The following is a 26,953-nucleotide window of genomic DNA, read 5'->3' as shown; positions in this document are numbered from 1 at the left end:
CTCAGCAGGGGCTCTCTGGAGATAGCTCTAAGAGGGATCATCCTGCCCCCCTCGACAACCCCTCATTACCCCCCTATCTCCTGTAATTAGCATCCATGGTGCCTGGACACCTGGGGTTGGAAGATGAGGGTGGGGGCAACTTAGATCCTACTGGCACATACTTGGGATAAGATTGCGGAGACAGAAACCTGCCTGGGGAACTCTGGCTCAGATTTTAAAAGGTGCTGGTCTTCCTCATTTCTTGTGTATGTGGGATACTATGGGCTGCCCAGTGGGCATTTGAAGCATGATGGGTAGAGGCTGAAGTGCTAGGAGCAGTTCCCTTTATTAATGTCCAGAAAGTCAGGATCACCAAAGGAAGTCACTGAGGGGCCACAGGGGTGAGTGGTATAGGGCTTAGAGAGATGGGGCAGACCCCACCACTCACTTCCAGAACCCAAGGGGCACAGCTGGTCCAAGAGGTGGAGGCATTGGTCACTCAAGTCACGAGGGTCAGGACAGGCACCTGGGAGGGAGTGGGAAAGTCATAAACACCATCCTCTACACTACACCGCGCCAAGGTGAGCTCCACCAAGCCCTACTTGTGTCCACTTCTATAGGCCCCCAGGACTCACTGAGAGGTTGAGGGAGTGTGGGTCCGCAGCGAGCAGTCATGGGCTAGAGCTGGGGGTCGTGGCCGGCGTGCAGGGCCTGGGAGCCCCAGGGTTGATGCCCTGGCTGGCATAGTACTCCACCACCTGTCTGGGTACTTCTGCCAGGACACACTTAGCTAGCGCAGAGGGGGCAGCCTGGGCATGGGGATGGTGACATGGTTAGGAGTGGAGACTGTGGGAGGGAACGTCAAACGAAGGAGAGGGGGACCATGGGGGTAGCCAGCTGGACTTGAGTCCTTCTCATGACATCAGTGTTTGGGAGAGACACTGTAGATCTGGGGGCAAAAGGAGCTGAGGAGTACTTCCACCAGGAAGTGGGGATTGGGCACTCACATCCTTGAAGTCTCGGAAGGGCACAAATTGGACGATGTCGCGGGCTGCTGGCACTCCTCGGGGGCAGCGCAAAGGTCCATCGTCGCCATCCAGCAGCCGCATGTCGGAGAAATCGGCATTGCCCACACCCACAATGATGATAGACATGGGCAGGCGCGAAGCGCGAACAATGGCAGTGCGTGTCTCAGCCATGTCGCTCACCACGCCGTCCGTGAGAACCAGCAATACCGAGTACTTCTGAGAGTAAGCAGAGGGGGAGAGAGGGTCGGCTCTGTGTATAAGTGTCCCGCCTCAAGCCCACGCCCTGGCCTCAGCACCATCTGAGGACACGCAGGCAGCTCTAGGTTGCCTGCTGCGTCTCCTCACCGTGGCTTGGCCGGTGCTTTGCTCCCTCTGGGCTGGCCCAGCCACGCGGTTGATGATGGGGGCCACATTGGTGGGACCATAGAGCTGGATCTGGGGCAGGCAACGGCGGTAGGAGGCGATGACCCCTGAGATTTCTGAGTGCAAAGATGAGAGGTGAAGCTGGCAGAGATTAGCAGGGGGTCTCTCCAGACACTAAAGCAAGGAGGTGCTTCTAGGTCCCAGGACTGCCTTCCACCCAGGTTCCTCACTAAGCAGAGAGAGTTGGGTGGGTAGATGCTGGGCCATGGGGCTGGAGATCTTACCAAATGAGTCAGAGTCAGGTATGGATAGGTGGGGGTGGAGTCTGTGCTCCTGGATGGATGTGCAGGTATGTGCATGGGGGCAGGCGTTGGCAGGAATCTCCTCCCTCTTACCTTCACATTCAGGATTTTCCGGGTCAAAGTTGATAGCAAAGTCATGGGACACCTGGGTGTGAGAGCAGTAAGGGGGTATCTTTTCTTCCTGTCTGACTTGCCCACCATCTCCTACCTTCCCTGGCAAACAGCCTACCTCAAAGTTGGGGGGAATCCGAGCTCCAAAGCCGAAGGCTGGGAACCGTTTATCACTGAAAAGAAGAAAAGGCTGTGGGGTTCCTCAGATGTCTCTGCCTGCCCCCCTCCAACCTCCTCCTACCTGTCATAGTCCTGGCATATGCCTCCCACAGCACGCAGGGCCTGCAGGTAGTGGTTGGGCTGTCTGGGGCTGAGGCAGTGTAGTGACTGACTGCTCCTTGGATCCCCATTGGAGGCAGTGAAGTCAATGGCCACCTGATGGGGGTGGGGTGGGGAAAGGGCCATGAGAGCCGGTGGGGAGGTTAGGCCTAGGCCAGGTCTGTAGGGGAGAATAAAGATGAGTCTGGGGAGCCCACAGGTAGCCCCATCATGGAGTGGGATGGGGGTCGGGGTGAGGTATGAGCTGGCGGTACTGAGGCTCTTGAGAAGTGGCTAGGTGGGTGGGGAGGGGGAAGAGGACAGTGGGGATTCTAGTCTCCTGTTCACTGTGGCCCCTCCCTCTTGCCTGTGTCCCCATCCCTTGGGTCTTTACCGTGAAGCTGATCTGGCAGCCACCCATGATGTAATCCAGGAAGGTGTGTACCTTCTCCACCTGGTGGTAGGGGGAGGGGTTGGGTGAGGGGATGGGGTGGTCCTCTGAGGAGGGAGCTTGGGTAGGTAGGGTCTCTGTGGGGAAAGTGGGGGGATCAGAGTTTTTGAGAGTGCAGTTGGGGGTGAGCTAGGGCAAGAGTTTGCAGAGAAACCCATCTCTGAAACAAGGGAAGGGTTGAATCTGAAATTGTGTAGGGGCAAGGGCTGGGGCTGGGGCAAGTCTTGGGGCAGAAGCTGGAACTTACTGTGCACTGGGCCAGCACTACTGTCCCTGAGCTCTTGTAATGCTTCTTCTTGTCCCGGTACTTGGGGTTGATACAATCCCACTGCATCTAGACCCCAACCACCCCAGAAATTGAGAGTCACAAGTCCATCGTGTGACCCCTTTCACCCCCTTCTGGCAGAGCCTCCCAGGGTGAGACCCCCATGGAGTCTCTTCATCCTTAGCTGAACCTGGATGATTTCCACCCTCTCCATCTCCTGTCACCTACAGTGGTCTCTTCAGCATCACCCTCAGGATCTTCCCAGGGATCTGGGTAGGGTATTGGGGGTGGGGTCTTTTTGGCACCTCCTGTCCAGGGTTCGCTGTCCCTTCCTGCATCTCCTGGAAAGTGCTGGTGAACTCCCCGATAAAGTCATGCTTCCCACTTGAGTCATAGTCATACACTAGGAACTGAGAAGGAGCAGAGGAAGGGGTCAGGTCAGGGATGCTCTGCAGTGGTTCATTGGGTGGAGGGGACTCAGGGGGGCAGGGGTCTTGCAGTCCCTAGGTCAAAACAGATGACCTTAACCTGTCCAGAGTGGCCACCTGCTAAACTTGCTCAATCTGGCAGGGACTTTGGCCACCAATAAAGGCACACATATGGGAAGCTTAACATTGAGCTGTGACCTGTTATTTATCCCACGGGAGAAGTGTTTATCTATGGGAGATAGGGAGGAGCTTGCCACATGGAGGTGGGGAGGGGTCTCAGAAGCAGTATGGATGCTCCAGGTAGGCTGTGCTTGCTTGGGTGGGGCTTCACCTTGAGAGGCCGGTGGATATCACAGCTGCATAAGGAGTGCAGGGACAGGCGGAATGGCTCCCAGCTGGGGTTCAGGTTGTTTTTTACCACCTTGGAAAGGCACCATGGAGTTGGTCACATCCTGTCTAGGTTTTCTTACTCTTTCTCCCTCTATCCCCATAGCCCTAGGCACCAACCTCCGTCCTCCAGACCAGCTGGTCACTCTGGTCCTCATTGGTCTTATAGATCTCCATGAAAGGGTCGGACTTGCTGAACAGATCCTGAAGATACAGGGGAAAGGGCCTCTGAGTCTGGTGAGGTCTATAAAGAGGGCAGAGGAGGGGGCCAATACCAGGAAGGGAGCAGGCCTGGGCCCTTGGGATCTGTCTTTTGAGGGGGAGGCCTAGGACTAGCAGAGGAGATGGGGGCCTGGGCTCTGGAGTTCCAACCTTATTGTCCAGCTTGTGGGCTCTGAAGGTGAGTTGCACATAGTCATTGGTGCCAGATACCTCCTCGGCCACGATCTGCAAGGGGAATACAAGTGGCAGAACTCCCCTCCACCCTGTAAGGATCACCCTAGGCCCTTTCCTTTAGGTAGGAGTGGTCATGGGCATGATGTCACCATGGATGTCCATGCAGGGGCACTGAATGCCTGGCCCAAAGGTAAGTACAGGTGACCTTGCCTACCGTGATGGTGGACTTGCCCGCAGTCTTCCCATTCTTCAGCAGTAATGGCTTAGTGACCTTGGTTTGTGACACAATCTAGAGATGGAGGTGAGACAGAACCAGCATTGACACCCACACTTGCCTTGGTCATAATGAGGGAAATATTATAATAAATGTCCTATATGTGTCCATAAAGGCTGGCCTTTGACTTGGGTGAGGATTGGACACAATTTCTATGGTAGCTTTAAGAAAGAGGCACTATGATCTCCTCCACCATTTTTAGATGGCGAAACTAAGACTCAGAGAGGTTAAGTATCTTGTCCAAGACTGCACAGCCAGTGAATGGCAGAGATGAGATCCAAGCCCAGTGGAACTGGCTCCAGAGCTCATGCTTTCTCCTATTTTGGCTGCCAGGGGCAGGAGCTGGTGGGGGTAGGGTGGGGGTGGGTGGGAATGCAGACCTGGCCCAAGGTGCACTCTGTAGAGCCGAGGAAAGTGTCATTTCGGGGGCTGGTGGCTCCGTCCTCAGCATCAAACACATGAAACTGCAGGGGCTGCTTCTCCTCAAAAAAGTACTCAAGGGCCAGTACCCGGGAGAAGACAGGGCTGGAACAGGAACGAAGCACCTCCGTGCGTTCCACCTGTGGCAGGGGGGAGGTGAGGGCTCTCTGGGAACTGAGGATACTTTCCCCTGCCCTGAACTGCTTTGGTCATGCCAGCTTTCGCTGAGCCCCACATCCCCAGCGACTAGCTCATGTCTTCCTAGGCTGATCCCTGAGCGCAGGTGCTGCCTACCCACTAGACCATCCGCCCTCTGTGGCTATCATAAGGCCTTTGGGAGTGATCCTACTGCCTCTGGAGCAATCTCAGGATCCTCTGAGACTGTGGGCTTTTGCAGCTGTAAAATTGTTTGTGTTTGTAATGATGGCACACCCATCTCCAAGGGTTACCCATGTGGCCTAGAAAAGGCCCTCGGAGTCCTCACATTCCCTGAGACTTTCACTGCCCTCATCCCAACCTCCCTCCTTCCCAGGCTTAACCCAGGTTAGTTAAGGAGAATCCCAAGCTGCTCTCACCTCCACCCACTGCTCATCAGAGTAGAGCTTGAGCAGCACACAGGGGTGGGGCTTGGAGAGTGTGTCCCGGTCCAAGAGGCCATGGCAGGATACTCGTAACTCCACTCTCGAGGCCCCTAGAGTCATGGTTGGGGGCTCAGGTACCCATCCCATCTCAAGGTCCGCCATGTCACTGTGGAGATAGAGCAAGAGGCCTGGACCTTGGAAAGAGAACACCTGCTATGGGAGGGGTCTGTCCCCCAGGAGCACAGGCCCAGCCCCTTGCCTTCCTTCTTGAGACCCTAGAGTCCCACAGTCCTCCTGCTTCCCCAGCCCTCTGCTCACTCCCCTGGAGCTCTGAGGAGGGGAGGGCAGACGACCTGAACATCCCACTCCTGCACAGGAGCACCATGCTTGTCACATCTGTCCGCCTAGGTATGCAGGGCTGGGGTTGGAGAGGGCTGGAGGGTTGGGGATGTTCCTGGCAGTCTCGGCTCCTAGGCCATCGATTGATCCACACTTTCTGCTGCCTCAGCACCTTCTGCTGTTTCCCGACTGGTGTCTGAGCCAGCACTGCACTCAGTCTTGGCAGGAGGGAACTGAACTGGGACAAGGGGGTGGGGCAGGGGATGGATAGGCCCCTGAAGGTCTGAAGGGAATGGGTCTCCGGAGTGGAGTTTGCAGTGGGCAGGAGACAGAAGACGGGACCTGCTGCTGCACTTTCCCTGTCCATTCCCTGCCCCCACTCACCTTCTGGCTGGTTGATGGAGTGGAGGGGTGGTGGGCTTGGGGAGGTGGAAGAAGGACCTGGGCTCTGCTGAAAGCTCCTCCAGCCTCCTGGCAGGGGCTCCCACTATGACAAGCCTCACATCCCTCCCCACCTCCCTTGTTCTCACACTTCTTGGCAGCACTCGCATTGTCTCTTAGCGACAGGATTTTTGGGGAGCCGCAGCCCCCTCCATGCTGCCTGTGGGATGCACGCACGCCACCCTCCCCCCAGCAGTGGTACCAAGCCTCAGGCAGAAGCAGGCAGGGGTACGCTGACCCAAGTTCATGGCTGGTCAGTCCATCTCTCTGTGTCTGTCCAGATCTCAGGGTGAGGTTGTCTGATCCCATGTTGTGCTTCCCCAAGTGAATGTGCCTTGGTATGTTTGAGTGCCCATCTTCTGTGTGTGTCCCCCACCCCCCTACCCATTGTGTGTCCATCTCCAGGAGGGTGTGACAGTTCTTGTACCTCCCTCAGAACTGGGACTGTGGCTGGGTACCCACCACCCCATAATGTATGCCTTTCTGGATATGTGAGGGAGGGTCTGGGCAGGGGTGTGTAGGGGTCTCTACCTTTTAGCCACAAGTCTCCCAGTTATCATCAGTCCCCTGAGATAGGCAGAGGCATGTGGTGGTAAAAGGATTGAGCAAGGTTTGGACCTCTCTGGGGGCTATAGGAGGTGTTGTTATGGAGACTGGGCCAACCTGGGCTGGAGTGGCCCAGGCTGGGCTAGGGAGGAAGGGTGGGCTCACCTGGGTTTCAGTTGGGAGCTCCTCTCTCCGGCCCTGGGTCCCTGGCCCTCCCTTGCTGCTCCAGCCGCTGGCGCCGGCTCTGGCTCCGGCTCTGCTGCTATTTATGGGGCCTGGATGGGGAGGGGTGGGGGGGCCGCAGCACCAGCTCCCCCCGCACAGATGGATTGGGAGGGAGAAGAGGGAAGGGGCAGGGCCACTGCCTGGGAGGGAGCCACAGAACCAGGGGAGGAGGGCGGGCTGGGGGTGGCTCAGAGGCAGGACCCCCGCAGACACAGTGACACACATCTTCCCCTTCACGCCACACCCACACCCAGAATCACAGAGATGCACACATTGCAGTGGTGCGTGCACACAGGCACATTCACACAGAGAAATGGTGGCGATGCATGCACCCACGACTCACAGACTCACACATATCTTAACATGCACAGGTGCCAGTACATAAACTCACTGTGACACCATGACAGTTACAGCCCCACAGATACACGCTGGGAAACACACCCAGTCTTACGATACTTTTGATATCATTACATTTGTTAAGGATATCTGCAGTCACATATAAAAGAACACTGGGCTGTCCTTGTCACACATGCACATACACTCACTTCAACTCGGAATACAACAGAATGGAGATCTTACACGTGCCTTAAAAGCCGTCACGGACCTTGCTGAACCTCACAGCTTAGAGGATGATATCCAGATCTTAAGCCACCTTTTTGTAACAAGACACAGGAAATGGATGTGACGGCTTGAGGACACACAGCCTCATGTCCTGGTCATGCAGCTCCTGAAGACAGGAGTGTGTGTGGGGATATGTTGAAGAAATGACTCCCAAGACTTCTTCCCGATGCCACAATATACCCAACACCCCCCAAAATTCAATTATGATGGCCATATTCTTGTGGGAGGGGCTGGGCCATGCACAGATCTTAAGGAAACAAGATATTAGTCATTTGTTGTGAGACCAGGGTGAAGTAAGCAATTGCCTGGGAAGCTGCGGGCTACATGTGAAGAAATTTAGGCACGTGGTGATTTGGGATGAATAAGCAAGCGCTTTCACCAGGACACCTTCACCCTCCATCTCCTTAAGTTGATCAGATATTGATATTAGTGTAGCTGCCATCTATTGACTGTCTCCTGGGTGTCAGGCACTATGCCTAGTTCTGGGGCTACACAGGTAATTAGGACACAGCCCTGGCTCCTGGGGAGCAGACATACGTGGAACAGAGAGACTATAAGCCAATACACAAATGTGATTAAGTGTAGCAAATGTGAAGTTATGGACTTGCTCAGGATGCAGTGGGGGCAAATTAAAGGAGGCTTCAATTTGGATGAGTGAGGAAGGAATCAGGAAGGGCTTCACAGAGGAAGAGGCTTTTGTGTAGGGTCTGGAATGCCAAGGTAGTATTTGTTAGGACACCCTGAGAGATATTAACTTAATTATTGGCTTCTCATGCTGTGGAGATGTCTGTTCACTTATAAGCCACTGGGAGATTTTTATTATTGAGGGTGCCCCAGGGTGACACACTACCATGTAATTCCACTATTGGTGTGTACACACATATGTATGCATGCACACACACACCATGCTCTCCAATCTCCCTCTGGCACTCTGGAGTCTTCCAATCCCTTCACATCCCCAGAAGCCAGAGAGACACTGGTGCTAGTTTCTGTTATTTTGGTTTCTTCTCCAGCCATGTCAGCCCTGACCCTGCACCCTGGTTTAGATATTTATCAGTCCCCTTCCCTTGACAGGTGTCTGTTCTTTCTCCCTCTCCTCTCAGGACCCCAGCGTCATCCCTGAGGAGTGTTCCTCACTTCCCTATTGTGACCAAGCTCTGAGGAGCTGTGGGAAGGGAGCAGAGGGTGGGGCAGTGAATGGGGAAGACAGCAGAGACTGGAAGCAGGCAATGATTTTGTTTTTTTATTCTATACAAGTGGGAAGAGAGCCCCTGGGGATGGAGGGACAGAGATCCCTCTTGGGGAGAGGAGACAGGCTCCATCCCGAAGCTCTCTGCAGAGTGAGGCATTGAGAGCCTCTCTCTCTCCAGGTTGCTCCCTCCTTCCTTGCCCCCCCTCCTGCCTCCCCACACTTGGTCCTGACGTCCTACCCTGTAGGACAGGGCTTGGCAGGGAGCCTGGGGGAACCGGGGTGTATGGGGATCTGAGTCCTTGTGAGGCACATGTCGAGAGGAGGGCTGGGAAGGATATGGCAGCTGTCAATCTGTTCCTGGCTCACTGGTTCCTGTTGGGGACAAATCCAGGGAATGTGTTTCCCTGGGCAGGGAGAGCCAGCCACCCAGTGTTAGGGTTTGGGGGGTGCCATGTTGGATAGATGGGTGGGAAGGGAGACCTGCCCCCCTCATCACTGGCACCTGTGGGGTCAGGGGCCCGTCTTCTATCAGGTTCCAGCTTGTCACAGGACTGCGCCCGCCGTGTCCTCTTAGGCTTCAGGGGGGCAGTCCGGCGACCTGGATCAGGGGGCCCTGAAATAACAGTCAAGGCAGGCTTGGCACATGAGTGGAGTATACAGGCTGAGGTATTCATCCAGGCCATGAATCCTGGTTGTCATTCATCCCATGACCTGGAAGAAGACCTGATATGGACAGTAAAGTCCCAGAGGTGCTGGATCCCTCCCCGCTACTCAGCTAGGGTGCAAACCTTGGACCTCAGCCTCCTCTTGGTCTTGCTGTGAGCCCAGCCGTAGCCGGGGTTTGTTGACTCCTGAGGCTGCACCAGCAGCCTCTACCTCCTCCCTGCCCCCTGGCTCTTGGGGGGCCCAGCGGCCCCTGGGTATAGCCACTGGCTTGGGGGGCCGTGGAGCTAAAGGGGGATCCTGCAGCTGGCAGAAAAAGGAAGATGCTAGGTTAGTTCCTTTGTCTCATCAGAGTGCCTTCCCCACCCACCTTGATGGCCCTCACCTTGGCGTTCCTAGTTGGAACTGTCCTCTCTGGGAATAGGATCCCCTCCTTCTCCTCCTCCCCATCTTGGGAGGCTGGGCTGGGGCTCTGGCAGCTGTGGTTGGGGGCACTCTCCTCAGCTGAGGGATGGCAGAAAGGAGAAGCTGTAAGAAAAGGCATTCTTGCATGGCCCTTCCTGTCTCTTCTGTCCATGAAGCCCCAGGGGCCAGGTCTTCCCCTCCAAGCCCATTTGCTCCTCCATCTCTGCCTTTGATGCTCCCTTCTATCCCCACCATTTCCTTGGCCCTTGGTCCCCAGGATTTTCCTGAGGCAATCACCTCTGGAGGGGGTCCTGGCCTAGCTACCCCATTTGCAGAGCAGTATCTGACCCCCTTCCTATTGGGCAGAGCCAGGGCCAAGGGCTTGCTGGGTCCACAGGGATGGCTGCCCATCCAGGGCTGCAGTGTCTAGGGGCCCTGCCAAGGCTGCAGCCTGGCATTCCCAGAACTCTGTCTGACAGTCTGATTTAGATGGAGAGGTGCCCTGGTACACTCATCCTCTGCCCCTGTAGCTGTAAACAACATGAGCCTTATGGGTATGACATTGGAAGATGTTGTCTATTAAGTGAGTTTGAGAGTAACCTGGAAGTGTGTGTGCAGTGGAGCATCTGACTATTGTGGTTTCCTAAATGAGGAATAAACCCTGTTTGGGAAGGATTAACTAGTCTGTGCAAGATGGGAAAATCAGAAAAGATGTCCCTAGTGCTGAATTGGCCTCTGCGAATGAGACAGGGACAAAGGCACTGCCATGCCCCAGGGCTGCTGGTTCTGCACTACAGGGGAGGGTGGGGTGAGGCAGGATGGGCAGGAGGGGACAACAGGGAGCAGATGACTCAAGCCACATCCCCTGCTCAGCTCCTAGCTCTTTCCAGCCCTAGCACCCTAGCCTGGGGGTGGGAGTAGAGGAGGGGGAGGGGATGTTTACATCTACAAGGAGATTTTGTCTCTTTGTGGCAATATTGTTGAAGAGTCATATTCCAGGCCTCTGGGAACTTAGGTTGAAGCTGAGCCGATCTGCATCAACCTTCTAAGCGAGATTTCTTTAGTGGCTCTGTAAATGGAAGGTGCTCTGAACTCAGCAAAAGGCGAGTGTCATGCCTGGAATCATCCCCCTCCTTTTATTCCTCTAGTCATGGAGCCAGAAAGTAAATTACTTGTTTAACTTCATGGGTGGCTGAGTCAGACTAATATCCAGGGTTTCTAACCTCTAAGGCAGAGCTCTTGCCCTTTCTTTGGGGGTACCTTTCTGAGTGAGCTGCGAGTGGGTTGATGAGCTACTTCTGGAGGAGGCTGAAATGTTTTGGGGTGGGCCTGGCATAGCTGGCACTGGCCGGCAGTTTGACTTGCCTACCTTCTTCCCAAGGTCTGGAGAGAGGCCTTTCTATAGGAGACCACTGTGTTGATAGTGATCAGAGGTGACATCTGACCTAGAGAATTCACTGGAGCCATCCAAAAGCATTGTTCCTATCTGCCAACCTTGGTGAGGCCACTTTTGCTCTGCAGAATCTTTCTTGGGATTAAGCTGTTTGTCTCATTTGGATATAGCTTTGTAACTATCCTCAAACATTTTCATATTGTTGACATCTCACTGTCCCCATTTTGGTTATAAATTCCCCCATATAGGGGTTATGACTTTCATTTCTTTGGACACACCCTGGGCCTTCAGTGCTGCTGCCCGAGAAGAGGCTTTCCATACCTATGTGCCATGTGGCCTCTGCACGGCGCATGGCGCTGAAGCTTGGCTTGGTGCTTTGGGGTGGTGGTGGGGGCTTCCAGGTTCCAGGCCCTGGAGTGGAGGGTGGGGTTGGGGAAGGAAGAAGGTGGAAAGGCAAAGGCAAATTAGGAGGGGTCCCTGAGAGAGGGGGTAAAGGAAGGGAGTAAGGGTGGCCATCCTCACCTGCATCATCTGAAGAGCGCCGTTTCTGCCAAGCCTGGGCACTGCCCTCCAGGTCTGGGCCTGTGCCCTGAAAGGACAGCTGAGTCAGGTTATAAGAAAAGTCCCCTCCATGGATGACTGCATCTCCAAGGTCTTCTGCTCTAGCATCTCCATGTCACTCTGATGTCAATGGTCCCTAGATACTTGGATGGTGTTTCCCAAAGAGTGGCACCCGTACCACCTTTGGGGCACCAAAAATGGTTTACACAAATGAACATGCTGCTATCTTAATAGTTACATGTTTATTTTATGTGTAGTAGAAAAAAACAAGACTATTATAGAGAGCCTGTGATTTTAGAGATGATAATGTTTAGGTCCAGACTAAGTTAAAAAATGAGTTGATTTAAATAAAAATAAGTAAGTAATAACTTAGGTGGCACACAGAAAAGGTGAAAATCAGTCATAAAGGTTACAATCAAGTCACTAAAGTCTGGGAAACAGAGCTCTAGAGGTTAAGTATTTTTACAACCCCATTTATAATAAGGAAGGAGATGTTCTTTTTTTTTTTTTTTTTGAGACAGAGCCTCAAGCTGTCCCCCTGGGTAGAGTGCCGTGGCATTACAGCTCACAGCAACCTCCAACTCCTGGGCTCAAGCGAGTCTCCTGCCTCCGCCTCCCAAGTAGCTGGGACCACAGGCGCCCGCCACAACGCCCGGCTATTTTTTTTTGGTTGCAGGCGTCATTGTTGTTTGGCGGGTCCGGGCTGGGGATTCGAACCCGCCACCTTAGGTGTACGTGGCTGGCGCCTTAGCCGGTTGAGCTATAGGTGCCGAGCCAGGAAGGAGATGTTCTAAAAGGTTAAGTGACCAGTCCAGGATTCCATGACAAGTATGTGGTAGGGACAGGACTGCAGCTAACACTCTAATGCCAAAGTACCTGTTTTCTCCATGGAACTTCCAGGGATGTGGGAACAAGAAGGGGAAAGTGGTAGATAGGGTCCCTAAGGACCTCTGTGTGCTATCCTAGGCTCTCCTCACCTCCTCTCGTTTCCCATCGAAGCTCCAACCTTTGGCTCTTTCCAACCCAGGCAGGGAAACTCCGTGTGCCCTTGACTGCTGTGCTGGCCCAGGGGCTGGGCCTCCCTCCCCTGGCTCTGGCCCCTCTGTGCCCTGAAACGAGGTATCCTCTGTATAAGCAGTTCCTGATGGAGAAGGGGCTCCCCAGGCAGCCAGACAAGTTGTAGGAAAGGCCTCTGTCCCACTGAGCCCCCAATCCTGGGGAAGCCCTGCCTAGACCCTCTGAGAAGTTCTTCCAGTGCCCCTATCTGCATATGCACTCCCACATGCTCTGGGCTACCAGGTTCACTCTCAAGGAGAGGGGAATTAGAATGGAAAATGTCCCCAGAACCCTGGGACCTAGCATTCTCCCTTGGAATAGAGTAGGGAGATGGGCTCTGTATGGGGCAGGAGAAGGGAAGGACACAGCACCCCCTGCCTCACTTACCATCTTCCTGCGGAAGGAAGGCCCCCGGCTCCCCCCAAATTCAGGGAGGAGGCTGCTCTCCTCTGGGCTCCAGCAGGGAGAGGAGTTATTGCCAAGGCTTGGGGGGTCGGGGCTAGGGGGGGTCTCCTGAGTTGGGGGTGGGGGTGGAGGTGGAGGGAGGAGGAGTCCAGTGGTGGGGGACCCTGGGCCCCTGTCTCCCTTGAAGCTCCGGGGCCGACGAAAGTGAAACAGGCCTCGACGCCTCTTCTTCTGGAGTGGAGGCAGTGGCGGCTCTGAGAGGCCTGGCCTCACTGTCCTCAGAGTCCGGGGGTAGCTGGGCAGAGTTCAGCTGAGTTAGTGACAAATGCTAGATGTGGAGCCCAATCCTAGTCTGATAAACTTGCGTTTCTCTCTCGTGTAGTCTCTCCTGCCGCACTGCAGCCCTTTCTACTTAGTTCTCGGGGGAGATAGTGTCCTTGTCTTCCCTGCCCTGCCACAATCCTCCAGCAGCCTCTTTCCTTTAAATTGACTCTTTCCTCCCAGGCGCCTCTGCCTACCTCCTTCTCTCAGCTTCTCCAAGTGAACCTGCTCTTTCCCTGGACAGACTCTGGGCAGTCTGTGTAGGACAGTGACAGGCAACACTACCCTCTGGACCTTTCCCCACTAATGGACATCCTGTTCCAGTGATGCTGCTAGCCACCTCCCTCTCACCCTGGCCTGTCCCCACCATCCTTTTGTGGGGGTCACTCTGGCCCCATTGTTTCCAGCCATCCTGGAAGATGTGGGGGCCATAGGAGCTAAGGGCTGGGTGGGGAGGGGTGAGAATGTGGGGAAATGTCCTAATGAGACTGGCTTGGGGGAACTGATGTTGGAGAGATTCCTATAGGAGCTGGGAGGATGCAGGAACCTTTTCAGGGCCTCTGGGCCTGCTAAAAATGGTGTTTAGGTGTCACACCTGGAACTTTCATCCATGACCCTTCGGCTGAAGAAGTCTTCTAGCCCCTCATCTAGGCGGGTGGCCATCCCGTTCTCCTGACGAGTCCCAGGTACTAATGCCTGCTGGGAGGAAGGGACAGCTCATCTAGGTCACAAGTTCCACCTTCCATCTATCTAGGCGTTCCCCTTTGGACTTGGTCCCACTGGGTGTTTCCTAAGCTTGGTAGCTCTATTCTTCACCAACATAAGAACAACTCGGCCTGGCAAACAGAGATTTCTTATCTGTGGCAAGGTCTACCTCTCATCCACACCAGATAATTCCTCATCTGTTCAATGGAATGGTTTAGGCTCCTGTCCGATCCCTCAAGACTAGTGTCACTGGCATTTGGGTCCTAAAGCTAGATGCCCTGGCTCTGGCATTGCTAAGTGAAGTTGGTCCTCTTGTGAGGTCTTAGGACTCACGCTGGGCCGACCAGGTCCTGGAGGGGTGGTCCTGGGGGGCCGGGGCCTCCCTTGTGTTTGATGCTTTAGTTTATAACCATGAGTGGGTAGCTCAGATAGACCTTCCCAGGAGCCACTAGCTGTGGGCTGGCTGCCCCCGAGTCCTGAGAACCATCCAGGGGGGATCCCAAGGCTCCCCAGTTGGCTTTCCATGTCCTGAGGGCTCCCACCTGCGGGGACAGCAGCATTAGAGGGACTAGCAGGGGCAACAGAGAGAAAGCAGGATGGAGAGACAGGGGAAAATTAAAAGGAAAGAGGGCCTGTGAGCTTAGCACGGTGGCTCGTGCCTGTAATCCTAGCACTCTGGGAGGCTGAGGTGGGAAGATTGTTTGAACTCAGGAATTCAAGACCAGCCTGAGCAAGAGGGAGACCCTGTTTCTACTGAAAATAGAAAGAAGAAAAAAAAAACATGAATTATCCAGGTGTTTTAGTACATGCCTTAATGCCAGCTACTCAAGGGGCTGAGGCAGGAGGAGCTCTTAAACCCAAGAGTTTGAGGTTGCTGTGAGCTAGGCTGATGTCATGGCACTCTAGCCTGGGCAACAGAGTGAGACACTGTCTCAAAAAAAGAAAAAAATAAAGGCTGGGTGTGGTGGCTCATGCCTGTAATCTCAGAACTCTGGGAGGCCAAGGTGGGTTGATCCCTTGAGCTCATGAGTTCAAGACCAGCCTGAGCAAGAGCGAGACCAAAAGAAATAGCCGGGTGCTGTGGTGGGTGCCTGTAGTCTCAGGTACTTGGGAGGCTAGGCAAGAGGATTGCTTGAGCCCAATGAGTTTAAGGTTGCTGTGAGCTATGATGCCACATCACTCCACTGGGGGCAAGAAATGAGACTGTCTCAAAAAAAAAAAAAAAAAAAAAAAAGAGGGCCTGCAGAAGGTGTGGGAGTCTGGAGGACAGAAAACTGAGGCTAGGAAACTCACTGATGAAGGCAGATACTGGCCGGATCTTGCGGCAGCGTTTCTGCTTTTTGATGGCCATGGTGTCCTGCAGAAATGGAGATGAGTGGTGGGACCAGGTCACAAGTACCAAAACCTCACCTGGAGCCTCTCATTCCTCATAGAGCCTTCTCTTTAGAGCTCACACTGGCCCTCTTCTCAGGGGTTGAGGCACTGGGAGAAGGGAAGAGGCTGGGCTGGGGCTGGGATGAGGAAGGGAGGTGCAGTAAGGGACTGAGTGGAGTCCAGAGAAGTGGGAGAGGACAGTGCTGTGCAGGTTAAGGAGGGGAGCAGGGGAGGGAGGCTCACAATGTTGGTCCCAAGTTCATCATCTGTGGTCTCCTCATGCTCATGGTTCCGGCCTCGGCCCCTGGAGGACAGATCCTGTCCTTGACCTGGCCCCCCTGGGGGATCTGACAATGTCCTTAGCTGGGTGAGGTGTCGGGCCTAGGGAAAGAAGGACAGGTGTGCACAGAATCCCAAGAAAGGTGCTTACCTTCCAGGCCCTTAAAGGGTAGAGTGGTCAGGGTGATGGGATGATGTGGAGTGGAGGACATGGCCATGCTTGGGGTTTAGAAGCCCTACCAGGCTCTTGTGGGAATGGTACAGCTCCTGCAGGATCTCGTCCACTATGGAGTTGGTCAGATAGGTCACAACAGAGAGCTTCACTTCACTGTGGGCATAGATGGGGCTACTCAGAACTTCCCTCCACTCAGCCCTGAGCTGCTCCCTTCCCCACAGACCTGAGAGAATGAGCCACTGGCCTAGCGGTCTATGGAGAGCATGGCTGCTTGAGCAGGTGCCCTGAACCCACCATACTCATGTCTCCCTAAATAGACATCTAGACCCACTGACACGCAGCTTAGCTGCATGTGGGCAAAGAGGAGATGGAGGAGGAGAAGGAGGAGAAATGGAGCTCTGGTTCAGGTCCCTGAAGCCCCAAAGAACAAAGCTAGGTTAACTGGGGTGCTAAGGAAACCCGCTGATCGCTCCTGGGAGAGTAGAATCCAGCATTTCCTGAGCCTGGCAGTTTCACAGGTATGTGCACTAATTCTCCTTTGCTTTGGTGAGTCATGGCAACCAGACCCAGAATGAAGGAACTCTAGGGATGATGAAATCTGGGAAGAAGAGGTTTCCAGGCACCTGACTTGCCTCACTTTTCTTTGCTCCTGCCTCTGGGGAGGCCATGCTTTGTTTCTAGAAGGTGACTCCTGGTGTAGGTATGTGTGTGTACACCTGTGTGTGCACCACCCGGCTCCTAATCCCCAGCTCAGCACTTAGATTTCTAGGGCAAAGACCAGTCAGACCCTAAATAGCAAGGTTGCATTTGGTTAAAGATTTATCCCTTGTAATGGAGATTGTGCCATTCATTATTCATTGCTGATAGTTCTCCAGCCCCAAGTCCCTAAGTGCTCTGGGCCAAATCCAGTCCCACCAACACCCTCCCCCCCAGGCTCACTCCAGCTTGTTCTGAATGTCCTGTCCCGCCTGCTCCAGCAGCGCCCCTCGGATGAAGTTCCGGGGCACAGTGACACGCTCTGCCACATTGCTTAACATCTTGTTGTGTCCCTCAGCCACCCTCATGGCCACGGGACATAACTCCTGTGTTAGGCTGACCATGGACTCCAGGATCACCTAGTGTAGAGAGAAGGAGACCAGATCCCCAAGGGGGATAGGGTCAGGGCAGGCACCACAGTGTAAGACTTTAGGCTATCTAATCCAGCACTCTGTGGTGAGACTGGGGGAACTGTCTAAGTTCACAGAGCTGTTAGTGACAGAGCTTTAGGTACTCAGGTTTCCCTATTTCCTGGTCATTGCTTCTTCTACCCTACCACATAGATAGGGGAGAGTCAGTACAAGGATCAGAAACCAGAGTCCAAGAGCAAAGGTCAAGCCTAGCAGAAAAAAATCTAGGCCTGATATGTAGCAATGCCTTGGCACAGTGGGACTGTGGGTGGTTTTAACCCTGTGCATGTCCTTCTTGTCATTTGGCAATCTCCCTGCTCTGACTAGCTCTTGGCTTAGGCCCTTGGTCAACATTGTGCTCCCACCATGGCTTCCTCCCTCCTCCAGGACTTGCCTGCAGTTCCTTGTCCACAGCCTTGGACACCTCACTGGCTACTGATTCCAGCCTCTGTCGCACGGGCCCATCATTGGCCAGCACATGGCCCAGCTCATAGAGGCTGGGAAATAGCTGGAGAGGGAAGAGTTATGATTAGAAGGCTGGAATCAGGCTTCACTAGGTCCCTGGGGACCCTAGGCTGGAAGGTGGATGCATAGGATAGGGCCTGGACACCCCTGGGTTAGCATGGTTGGCCTTTTTAGGTTCTCCAGACTATGGGGGCAAGGCAGGGGTACAGAGGGCTCACCGCCCGGGAATTCTTGGCATCCTTGATGAGGTCCCGAGCATAGAGCAGTTCATCCTGCACGGGTTCCAGGGGGCACAGCCTCAGGGCCCGCACCTCCTCCTGCACTCGTCCACATAGCCGCTGTAGCATCTGGAACACAGTGGCAGGAGTGTCAGGGGGACCACTAATTCCACATCTTCCCAGAAGGGACCCCCCTGCAGTGCTATGGTGCCAGCACTGACAGTGATGGTAGTGATGTCTCTGGATGGCCTAGTCTCTTTCCTTGGTGTGGCCTTCCTGGATGCCCAAGTGAACTCCCAGAGGAGTCCCACGTACCCTTCCGCTGGGGGTCCACCTGTTATTTGGGGCTCACATTCTACATGCTCTCTCTTTTTGCCCTCCATGTGCTCAGTCCAGTGATGGGTGCCACGTGATGACTCTTTAAGCCCCTATATTCTCTGTCACATCATGCCTGTGCTCTGTGTGCCCCATGCGTGCCCCATGTGTCCCAGAGGGAAACGTTTACTTGCTCGGCGCTGCTGGTCACCAGGCCCTGCTGCAGCCTGAAGGCCTGCTCCTGGGGGCACGTCTGAGAGTGGTTGTTCCTCACTAGGCACCACTGGATCTGGAGATGATGGGGTTGGTAGGGTCAGGGCCTGGGGGTGTGAGCTGCCTGCTGTCTCTTGCTGTCCCACCCTTCTTAAGACAACACCCTCCACCTTCTGCCAGACGTCCTCGGTGCGCTCAGGGGCGCTGCGGTAGGCTTGAGAGATGTCACTCACAGGGAAGGACATGAAGCGCAGTGTGTGGTTGCTGTGGGACACAGTAGCACAGGTGGGTGGGGGAATAGGAGAGGAAGGGAGGCCCTGCCTCCTTTATTGTGAGAAAAATCTACCCCTTGTTTGTGATTTCCCTCTTCTATGCCCTTCCAAATATTTCTGTGCAAATAGGTCAATGGGGCTGGGGTGGGATTGAGGTAGTTTGGGCCTGGTCCAGGTATGGGAAGGCTGAGGGCTTGGATTAGGGCAGGGCCCTGTTCCATTTACCTCTCCAGGGCCCTTGCGATGTCCAGGAAGCCCAGCGCAGATGTATTGTTCCGATCCCACAGGATAGTTCTGAGGGGAGGATGAACACCAGTTTATCATCCTTCCCTCTAGTCTCGATTGAGGCTGGGGACACAGCCCTTCCTGGAACCCTCCCTCCTTTCTTGGGTAGTGAGGCTGACTCAGAGATGGTTCTGAAGGTGGTGGGGAACTTCTGGAAGTGGGGGTACAGAGCATCAAGGCAAGTAGAGAGCATATGTGTATGTAGGGGGAAGAACTGGGGGTCCAGGTCAGAGGGGAAAAGTGTGGGTCCTACCTGAGGGAGGAGTTGATCTGCAAGGCCTTAGACAGCATCTTGGCCCCGATGTCCTCCATGCCATTGCCGCTCAGATCCACCTTGGCCAGGCAGGTGTTGCTGCCCAGGGCATTGATGAGGATGCTGGTGCGCAGCTTTAGTCGGGAGTCTGCCACCGACAGTGACTGCAGGGACTGTGTGGGCAAGCAAGGGTTGGGCTTTGGTCCCCACAGCCCCCTGCTGCTGCAGGTACCCCCCAGGCCCAGGCACTCACGCAGTCCTCTTCCTGGATCAGCTGCACTAGCTTGTGAAGAATCTCTTCTAGGGTCCTGTGGGGAGGGGGGATCAAAGTAGGAGGGGACAGGGCTGGGGCCACACCCTTAGAGGAGGAGAGACGTGGCCAGAGATAACACAGTGAGCCAAGAGGATGGGTGGATGACGGGATGGGGGCCTCACTTGGCCTTGACATTGAAGTTCTTGCCCAGGAATAGGTGCTTGAGAGACTTGTTCTTGCCAAGTGCAGGCACCAGTGTCAGGAGGTCTGAGTCGAACCCTGGTCAGCAGATGGGAGAGACCTGACCTTGAGGGCTGAGGATCACTGGCGTCTCTTTAGGGCTTGTTCCCCCCTTCTCTCACCTGGCCCCCAGGGAAGGGAGAAGCCTACACTCACCATTATCAGACAGATCCAGGCTGCCCACACAGGTGACAGCTCCCAGCTGCTCCTGCAAGGCCTGGGCTCCTGCTGAGCGGAGCTGTAGGGACAAGGTATGGTGCAGAAAACAGGGCTTATGGTGGGTGATAAGGCATCTTTAATGCTTAGAGACCAGAGTGGCCAGGACTCAAGGTCACAGTGAGACTTGAGCTTTAAATAGTAAAGGTCCCTTCTCTGCTGCAGACCACTCCCTCTCTTCAGCTGGAAAGATAGCTACTTCTAAGACAGCTTGCTCCTGCCCTCTGCTGGGGAATCCTGGAATCTCCCACCGAAAGCTTTAGGGGAGAGAGATTGGAGACTGAACTTGAACAGCCTCTGCACAGCTCACAGACTGAGGCCGGTAAGTGGAGGTGTGGTCAGGTCAGAGGTAGCAGAGTGATAGCTTGGAGGTAGGATGGAGCCAGGGTTTGCTTATGATAAGAGAAATGCCCACTGGGGTACCAGGTGGGGGCTGAGGGCGCACCTCACAGCTGCTGAGGTCCAGGTGCAGATCACTGAGGTGACTGTTGAAGGAAAGCCCCTGAAGCAGTGCCCTGTAGGTGGAAGGCAGGAGGCCCAACTTTACCCCTCCCTGCTCCTCATGGTTCCCTTGAATGCCCCCAACCCTGCACCCACCCGACCTGAGGGCCTCCAGGGGCAGCTTTGTGGCAGACAGGTTGACGTGGCTCAGAGTGTAGGTGCTGCTGAAGAACTGCTTGAAGGCCGGTGGGCCCTCCCGACACTTCCTGTGGGGACCCGTGGGGTCAATGAGGGAGAGGGATAGCGTGGCTAACCCCAGCTGCCCCTGTAGCTCTTCCTGTTCCCACCTGTGGGAGCAGCTGTTGCGAGCCAGGTTGAGGTAGGTAAGGTGGGAGCAGCAGCCGTGAAGCAGGGCACCTAGGAGCTGTGTGAGAGACACAGTGGTTCTCAGAGGGGCTGGGAGGGGTGGGCCAATAGGGACAGGACTCCCTGTCCTTCCCCATCAAGGTCCTGACTCTTCACTCCCATCAGTCTATGGGTGCTCCACTGTGGATGTCTACTCAGCTCCCTGAAGCCTCAGTTTTTCCCTCTGTAGAAAGTGGGTCTGGTCCCTGCCTGACTTCCAGGGGGTGGGGTGAGGATGTTAAAGCCAGGGGCCCCACTGGTTCCAAAGGTGCCTTTGTTCAAGGCAGGGAAAGCATCCTTCCTTTGTGGATTCAGGCCTGCCAGGGTGCACAGCTGGGGGACAGAGCAATGGGTAGCTGTCAGGTACAGCCAGCATGACCTCATGACCTAGATAAAGCACCAGGGTGGGAGCTATCGATGTTGCCTTATAATTCAGCTGAACCTGAAGTCATCTCAACAACTCTGCCTGCCTCTGTACTCAGGGATGGGGTTATGTGAGACAGAGGCCTGCCTTGGCCTCCCCAAATCACCTCAGAGTGGCTTCTCACTACCAAGCCCTCACCGAGTCAATGGCGCAGTCAGTCCCTGACAAGTCCAGGTGTACCAGGGCATTGGGCTGGGCCAGGAAACTGTAGAGGGCCTGGAGAAGGAAGGACAGAGGGGCTGCGGGGGCAGGGACAATAGAGTCTCTCCACCTCCAGAGCCACAGGGCAGAAGCCTGGGTCCTGAAGTCTAACCATGCTTCTCAGGGGGCTGAGGCTGTGTTCTGTGGACTCACATTTGCCTCATCTGTGGCGAGCAGCCCAGGGTTCTTGCTCAGGTCCAGGTATCGAAGGGAGCTGGCAAAGGCAGGGTTGGCCCCGAAGGTCTGGCCGAGCGCCTGGAGCCCTGAGCACAGCGGGCACTGGGCTGGGTTGGCCCCCATCCCCACATCTTCCCCTCAGTACATAACTCCCCCTTCCAAACTGTGGCTCCCTCTGGGCTTCCCGCCTCCTCTTCCTGCCTGTCTAGATGGGGCTGCAATGGTCAGAGGGAAGGAGCAGCTCAAGACCTGCCAGGCAGCTTGTCACCACTTGGGGTGTCTGGGATGGTGGGTGAGTGTGTGGGTATACCCCTGGGACTCAACGCCAGGCAGCACTGGGGGAGGGTTGGAGGTCAGAGGTCAGAGGTCAGGGTTTCCAGTGCAAGTACCTCGAGGGGAAATGGCAGTCTTGGCCAGGCACAGTTTGGTGAGGCCAGTGGGGAAGCAGAGGAGCTGCTGGCTCAGACTAAGGAAACCTGGGAAGTAGAGAGAAAATTGGACTCAGTGAGAAGCTGGGTAGTGGGTACAGGTGGTGCAGTCAGACTAGGGACTCAAGCTGGGTACAGCCCTGGGGTTGAGGCTGGAGGTGTTGGGGCAGGGGCTGAAATCAGGCTGGAGAGCCCCTCTTGAGACCTGGGCTGGGCTCTGGGCTAGGAGAGGGATCTGCATTGCAGTAGGGATAGGATTCAGGGCTGGGGCTTACCCTTGTCCTCGATGGGGTTGTGGGACAGAGTGAGGGCATGCAGCACACAGCTCCCGTTCTCCCCAAACACCCCGGCCAGCTTCTGGACAAAGTCCCTTCAGGGTAGGGGAGGAAGGATTATCCTGAGCTGAGCCCCAGCCCCCAGCCCCTGGGCTTCCCCTTCTCTTCCCGCCTGGCTGACTGGGGCTGCAATGGTCAGATGCTCCTATGGGGGAAGCAGTTCAAAACCTGCCACCACTCTGGGGTACCTGGGAGCATTCCACACCTTGGGAAGTTGTGTTGAGACAAAGCCCAAAGCTTCTGGCTCTCAAGACTGCAGCAGCCCACCCTGCTTTGTAGTGGATGGAAAAATAGGATGGTGCATGGAGTATCCTGGGGAAGGACCACGGAGCTGGGGTCAGGAAACTTAGACCTGAGTCTCAGCTTGACCACTGACTTGCTTTGTGTCCTCTTTGGACCTCAGTATCCTCTTTTGTAAAAGTGAGGAGCTGAATGAGAGAGTCCAGAAGCCCATATCATGCTCTGAGGTTCTGGGCCCTAGACTACAGCAAGGGAGCACTACTGCTCAAGGAGGAGGCAGGTCTCACGTTTTAAGCCCGGCGTTGTCCAGCACCAGTTCTTCAAGGCTCCCCGACTTGCTCAGGGTATGTAGCACCTGTTCTAATACTTCAGAGCCCTGAGGACAGAGGGGGTCCTGAGATCAGGGGCCCAGGAGGCACTTTCCCCCTCACCAAACCCTCCTGGTTCTTACCAGCCTCAGGTCCTTGCAGTATAGTTTGGTGAACCACTGGTTGTAGGCCAGGGCTGCTACCATTAGGGCCAAGTCTCTGTGGGGACACAGAGCGGGAAGGAAGGTGGTAAGCAGGTGGCTGGGGCAGGTAAGAAGAGACCAGGGATGGGGCTTGGTGCTGTAGCTCAGTAGTTTGGGTGCTGGCCACATGCACTGGAGCTGGTGGGTTCGAACTCAGCCTGGACCTGCTAAACAACAATGACAACAACAACAACAAAAAGACAAGCCAGGCATTGTTGTGGTGGGTGCCAGTAATCTCAGCTACTTGGGAGGCTGAGGTGAGAGAATCGCTTAAGCCCAAGAGTTTGAGGTTGCTGTGAGCTGTGATGCCATGGCATTTTACCAAGGGTGAATAGTGAGACTCTGTCTCAAAAAAAAAAAAAAAAAAGAGAGACACTGTACCCCATGACTGCATTAATGTACACAGCTATGATTTAATAATAAAAAAAATCTAAAGTATCTAAGATGAATCTAACAAACACATGTAAGCTTACTGTGGGAAAATCTTTTTAACTTTCTTTTCAAAAGGTCTAAATATATAAAAGAGGTAGATTTATGAGATAAAAGACTCCAAAATTAAAAAAGAGAGAGAGAGAGAGACCAGGGCATTGGGTGGGAAAAGCCTAGATGGATAGATGGCAGTGGGGGGGGGTGGAATTGGGGAGATAGAGCTGGGGCTATGAGTGGGATCAAAGGGAGATCCTGGGAAGGGCCAGGGTTCAGCTGAGGTGGGGAATTTGGGGTTGAGACTCTGCCTCATCTGTTTACCTGCTCTCCAAGTGGCTGAAATCCAAAAGATTGAACTCCCGGTTATCTTCAGCATGGTAGATGGTGTCCACATCCTTGGAGAGGTGAAACTTACTCACACCTGTTTCCCCCTCTCAGTCCCTCTGGGTCCCACCTGTCCCCTTCCAAGTCCCTGTCCAACGCACCCATTGCACCTCTTCTCGGCAATGCAGACCATTGTAGTCACATAGGGCAGCATAGGTCTCAGAGAAGCCACCTGTGGGTCAGGAGATGGGCTGGTTCCATGAAGGGTAAGTAGATGAGGAACCAGCTTGGGGTTCAAGGAACAGTTAAGGCCACTTTATGTGCCAGTGCCCTGGGTTCCTGCTATGCCATGAACCTCCTGAGGTATGAGAGCTGTGGACCCCCCTGGGACATGCCCTGGCAACATACCATGCATAAAGGACTCTGGCTGTGTGGCAGAGTGGTTTAGGGCCCACTTTCCTCATGTCTCCCCCTGCTTACCACAGACACTGTGGGTGGTAGATGTGGAAGTCTCAGAGTTGGGGGATGTATCTCGGGGCCCCTCTGGAGTGTCTGCATTTCCACGCCGGATCAAACACCTGGGAACAAATCATCCCCAAAAGAGCTAGAAGGAGGCTCTCAGTTCTTCTCCTTTTATACCTCCTAAATCCTCAGGAAAAGCCAGACTGGGGACATGAGAGCTCTTCTCCTTGCTGTCCCAGGAACCCACATCCAGGGGAAGGAGGGAGGGAAGAAATTTCCCTGTTGTTTAATGCCTAGAGATACCCTCATATGCCACTCACCCAGGGCCAGGGCAGACCTTGGAGAGGGCAGAGCTCACATGTCGTGTCACCTGGTCCACACTCTCTGCTGATGGCAGCCGCATGCTCACCATGCCACGCTCTGTCTCCACCAGGATCTGGGGGAGATCGAGCAACAGAGCCTCAGACTCGAATCCTCCTCCCGCCTCTTCCAGCTGGCCCAATAGTGGGGATCCAGCCCTGGTGCTCACCTGGTTCTGACTGAGCGTGTTGAAGGCACGGATCTCCAGGACATTGAAGGAACTCTCCACCTGGGAGGGATGGAGAGGCTCAGCTCCTGGTGAGGACCTGAATCACCAGGCTTGGGAGGGAGCATGCCAGGTGTTCTCTTTCTCCTTAGCCTAACTCACCTTGGCTGGGACTTTAAGGGGGAAAAGGTGGAGGCGCCAGGAGGTCAGGGCCTGCAGAGTGAGGGAAAGAATATCAGTAGCTCATGGCAACTAACTGGGCCCTGGTGCCCCTGCCCTCCTTTAGCCCTCAGCTCTTCTCTGGGAGTCCCCCCTGTCTCCTGCCCTACCCTGGGCTCCTGGGCATCAAACCCAGGCCAGCCTTGCCCCTAACACCCCCCCCCCCAGCTTTGTCTCCTTGGTGCTCACCCACCTGTCTCCCCTGCCCCAGGCTCCCTCTATTGGCCAGAGGCCCTTACCAGCCACACCTCCCTCCCCAAGCCCAGTGTCCTCACCAGCACTCGGTCCTCAAACTTCTTAGGCTTTGTCTCCAACTTCACACGATGTTGTTGGAGCACAGCCCCTTGGCTCAGGCACCTCCGGATGCTGTCTGAAGGTGGGTAGGGGCCTGCTCAGAATTCCCCTTACCCTTACCCTGGCCACCTCCACCTCCCCAGGGCTTTCCAGATAGAGGCAGGGGCAGATGAGAGGAGAGAGAAACAGAGAGACAAAGGACAGGGACAGAGATCTTTCCTTCTTGGGTGACTTTTCTCTCTCCCTCTCTCCTTTTTTTTTTTTTTTTTGACTTTTCTTATTAGAGACAGAGTGGAGTATGGAGAAAACTCTGGCTCCTGATGTTCCTGAGTCAGGGGACAGTTGCTGACTGTCTCTGTGGGTGGATGTGTCTTACACTTTTGAGAGTGTGAAGGATTTTTCCAACCCGTGCACTACAACAGCTATCGACACATACACAGTGAGTCAGTGTGTGGGGGTGTGGGGGTGTCCCTCTGACTGTATTCTAGGTGGTCTGGGTGTGAGTGTCTGCCTTTACTACGAGTGTGTGCATGCTTCTTGAAGATGTTGGGGAGGCTGAGTATGCCATTGGTGGGGCTGGGTAAGTGTGAATGAGTATGCCGAAAGGGGCACAGGAGCCAGGTAGTTCCTGTATATGTGTGTGTGTGTAAGAGAGAGAGAGGTGAGAATGGAGAGAGGTTGGAAGGAGTTAGTGTTTAAATGAGCCCCATACCCATCTGCTGGTAGAATCATCCAGATATTGTGTGTGTGTGTGTGTGTGTGTGTGTGTGTGTGTGGTGGGGGTGTGGTTTCTGTAAAAATGTATTTACACACATCTCTTGATTGTGCTTGTGTGTGTGCAGGTGTGGGAAGTCGCCACAGTGCACCATGCCTCTGAGTATCCTTGAGCATCCTGCTCTTTGCGTGGGCTAGGCTGCGCTCCCGCCTCCGGGGGTCGGGGTTGTGGCAGTGCTGGGGCCCTGGCCTTGGTTTGGGTTAGGTCTGAGAAGCACGCAAACAGGAGAGGCCTTGCTTGAGGTATGGGTGGTGGGAAGTGCGAAGGGGACAGGCTGGTTGGAGGGCTGTGGGAGGCGAGCCGCAGAGCCCCTGCTTTTGGTTTTAGCTCCAATCCGGGGCCTCTTCCCTGACTCCCTTCTTTGCCCTACTGGCCCGGGCGCTGCCCGGCTCTTACGGGCTCTTCAGGGCCAGTTCTGGGGCGGGGCCGGGAGGAGGGAGGGTGTTGGCCAAGCAGCGGTCAGGACCAGGGGCAGCTCCCGTCCCCGGCGGGGCGGGCCTGGCCCCGCCCGGCGGAAAAGCGGGGACTCTCCGGAGGGGAGACTGGACGCTTAGCTGAGGAGTGGGTCAGGGACGCTGAGAGTCAGCCTCAGCGAGCGCAAGGGAACTGCACCTGTCACGGAAGAGCGGGACGGGCGGCTCCGGGACGAAAAGGTCCTGACAGGGTGAGGTGTGGAGGGTAGCAGAGGATGCTCCAGGGACAGCGATCCCAGGCTGGGATGCAGGGGCAGGGGGCTGCCATGGAGCCGGGATGCATGGGGGAGGGGCGTGAGGCACCAGGCTGGGGTGTACCGCGGGGAGGAGCGCACTGGGTCTGGGATGCTCCCGGACCGGGCGTCCCAGAGACCAAGGCAGCCTCGTACCTTGCAGCTCCCGGGTGAGCTCCACGCTGGCCTTGGCCATGGCGGCCGCTGCTGCTGCTGCTG

The 26,953-nt window shown here is 55.1% G+C and overlaps 2 protein-coding genes across 2 annotated transcripts; both read right to left on the bottom strand.

Annotated features, from left to right (window-relative positions):
- Positions 1-294: 294 nt before the first annotated feature.
- On the bottom strand, positions 295-7,023 carry CPNE6 (copine 6). Its single transcript, XM_003801941.2, has 17 exons — positions 6,735-7,023; positions 5,238-5,409; positions 4,623-4,802; positions 4,183-4,257; positions 3,945-4,019; positions 3,693-3,776; positions 3,517-3,606; positions 3,063-3,167; positions 2,740-2,826; positions 2,436-2,495; positions 2,025-2,158; positions 1,902-1,956; positions 1,766-1,817; positions 1,353-1,486; positions 987-1,223; positions 615-788; positions 295-505 (listed from the first exon to the last, which is right to left on the bottom strand). Exons 2-16 carry the CDS (start codon positions 5,403-5,405, stop codon positions 651-653), a joined length of 1,674 nt encoding a protein of 557 aa, XP_003801989.1. The 5' UTR covers positions 5,406-5,409; positions 6,735-7,023; the 3' UTR covers positions 295-505; positions 615-650.
- Positions 7,024-8,953: 1,930 nt separating this feature from the next.
- CARMIL3 (capping protein regulator and myosin 1 linker 3) lies at positions 8,954-26,930 on the bottom strand. The gene is made up of 40 exons (XM_003801940.1): positions 26,891-26,930; positions 25,235-25,329; positions 24,903-24,953; positions 24,744-24,803; positions 24,535-24,650; positions 24,233-24,330; positions 23,914-23,984; positions 23,750-23,823; positions 22,943-23,018; positions 22,779-22,867; positions 22,192-22,286; positions 21,878-21,964; positions 21,465-21,574; positions 21,249-21,326; positions 20,629-20,705; positions 20,443-20,547; positions 20,286-20,355; positions 19,781-19,862; positions 19,567-19,663; positions 19,385-19,439; positions 19,132-19,304; positions 18,819-18,887; positions 18,492-18,585; positions 18,299-18,397; positions 17,794-17,922; positions 17,505-17,618; positions 16,884-17,059; positions 16,010-16,097; positions 15,734-15,871; positions 15,410-15,473; positions 14,450-14,658; positions 14,007-14,107; positions 13,073-13,385; positions 12,607-12,738; positions 11,591-11,657; positions 11,390-11,479; positions 9,656-9,774; positions 9,396-9,576; positions 9,110-9,220; positions 8,954-8,979 (listed from the first exon to the last, which is right to left on the bottom strand). Exons 1-40 carry the CDS (start codon positions 26,928-26,930, stop codon positions 8,954-8,956), a joined length of 4,119 nt encoding a protein of 1,372 aa, XP_003801988.1.
- Positions 26,931-26,953: the final 23 nt, after the last annotated feature.

Source organism: Otolemur garnettii, unplaced genomic scaffold (genome assembly GCF_000181295.1).
Source record: "Otolemur garnettii isolate 467f Iridium unplaced genomic scaffold, OtoGar3 scaffold00225, whole genome shotgun sequence".
Classification (NCBI taxonomy): domain Eukaryota; kingdom Metazoa; phylum Chordata; class Mammalia; order Primates; family Galagidae; genus Otolemur; species Otolemur garnettii.
Note: the sequence above shows the minus strand (reverse complement) of the source record. Positions and strands in the feature narration are given on the sequence as shown.

Bases quoted from the DNA above. Each gene is read 5' to 3' on its own strand.
- CPNE6 (XM_003801941.2), bottom strand. From the start codon at position 5,405: ATGGCGGACCTTGAGATGGGATGGGTACCTGAGCCCCCAACCATGACT. The intron at 4,020-4,182 runs GTAGGCAAGGTC...TTCCCCTTGCAG, and splicing joins CGGGCAAGTCCACCATCACG to ATCGTGGCCGAGGAGGTATC. The intron at 1,818-1,901 runs GTAGGCTGTTTG...TCTCACACCCAG, and splicing joins GGATTCCCCCCAACTTTGAG to GTGTCCCATGACTTTGCTAT.
- CARMIL3 (XM_003801940.1), bottom strand. From the start codon at position 26,930: ATGGCCAAGGCCAGCGTGGAGCTCACCCGGGAGCTGCAAG. The intron at 22,287-22,778 runs GTGAGACCTGCC...CCTACCCTGAAG, and splicing joins GACAACGCCGGGCTTAAAAC to GGACTTTGTCCAGAAGCTGG. The intron at 14,108-14,449 runs GTGAGTCCTAAG...TCCTCCCAGCAG, and splicing joins CAGGACCTGGTCGGCCCAGC to GCATTAGTACCTGGGACTCG.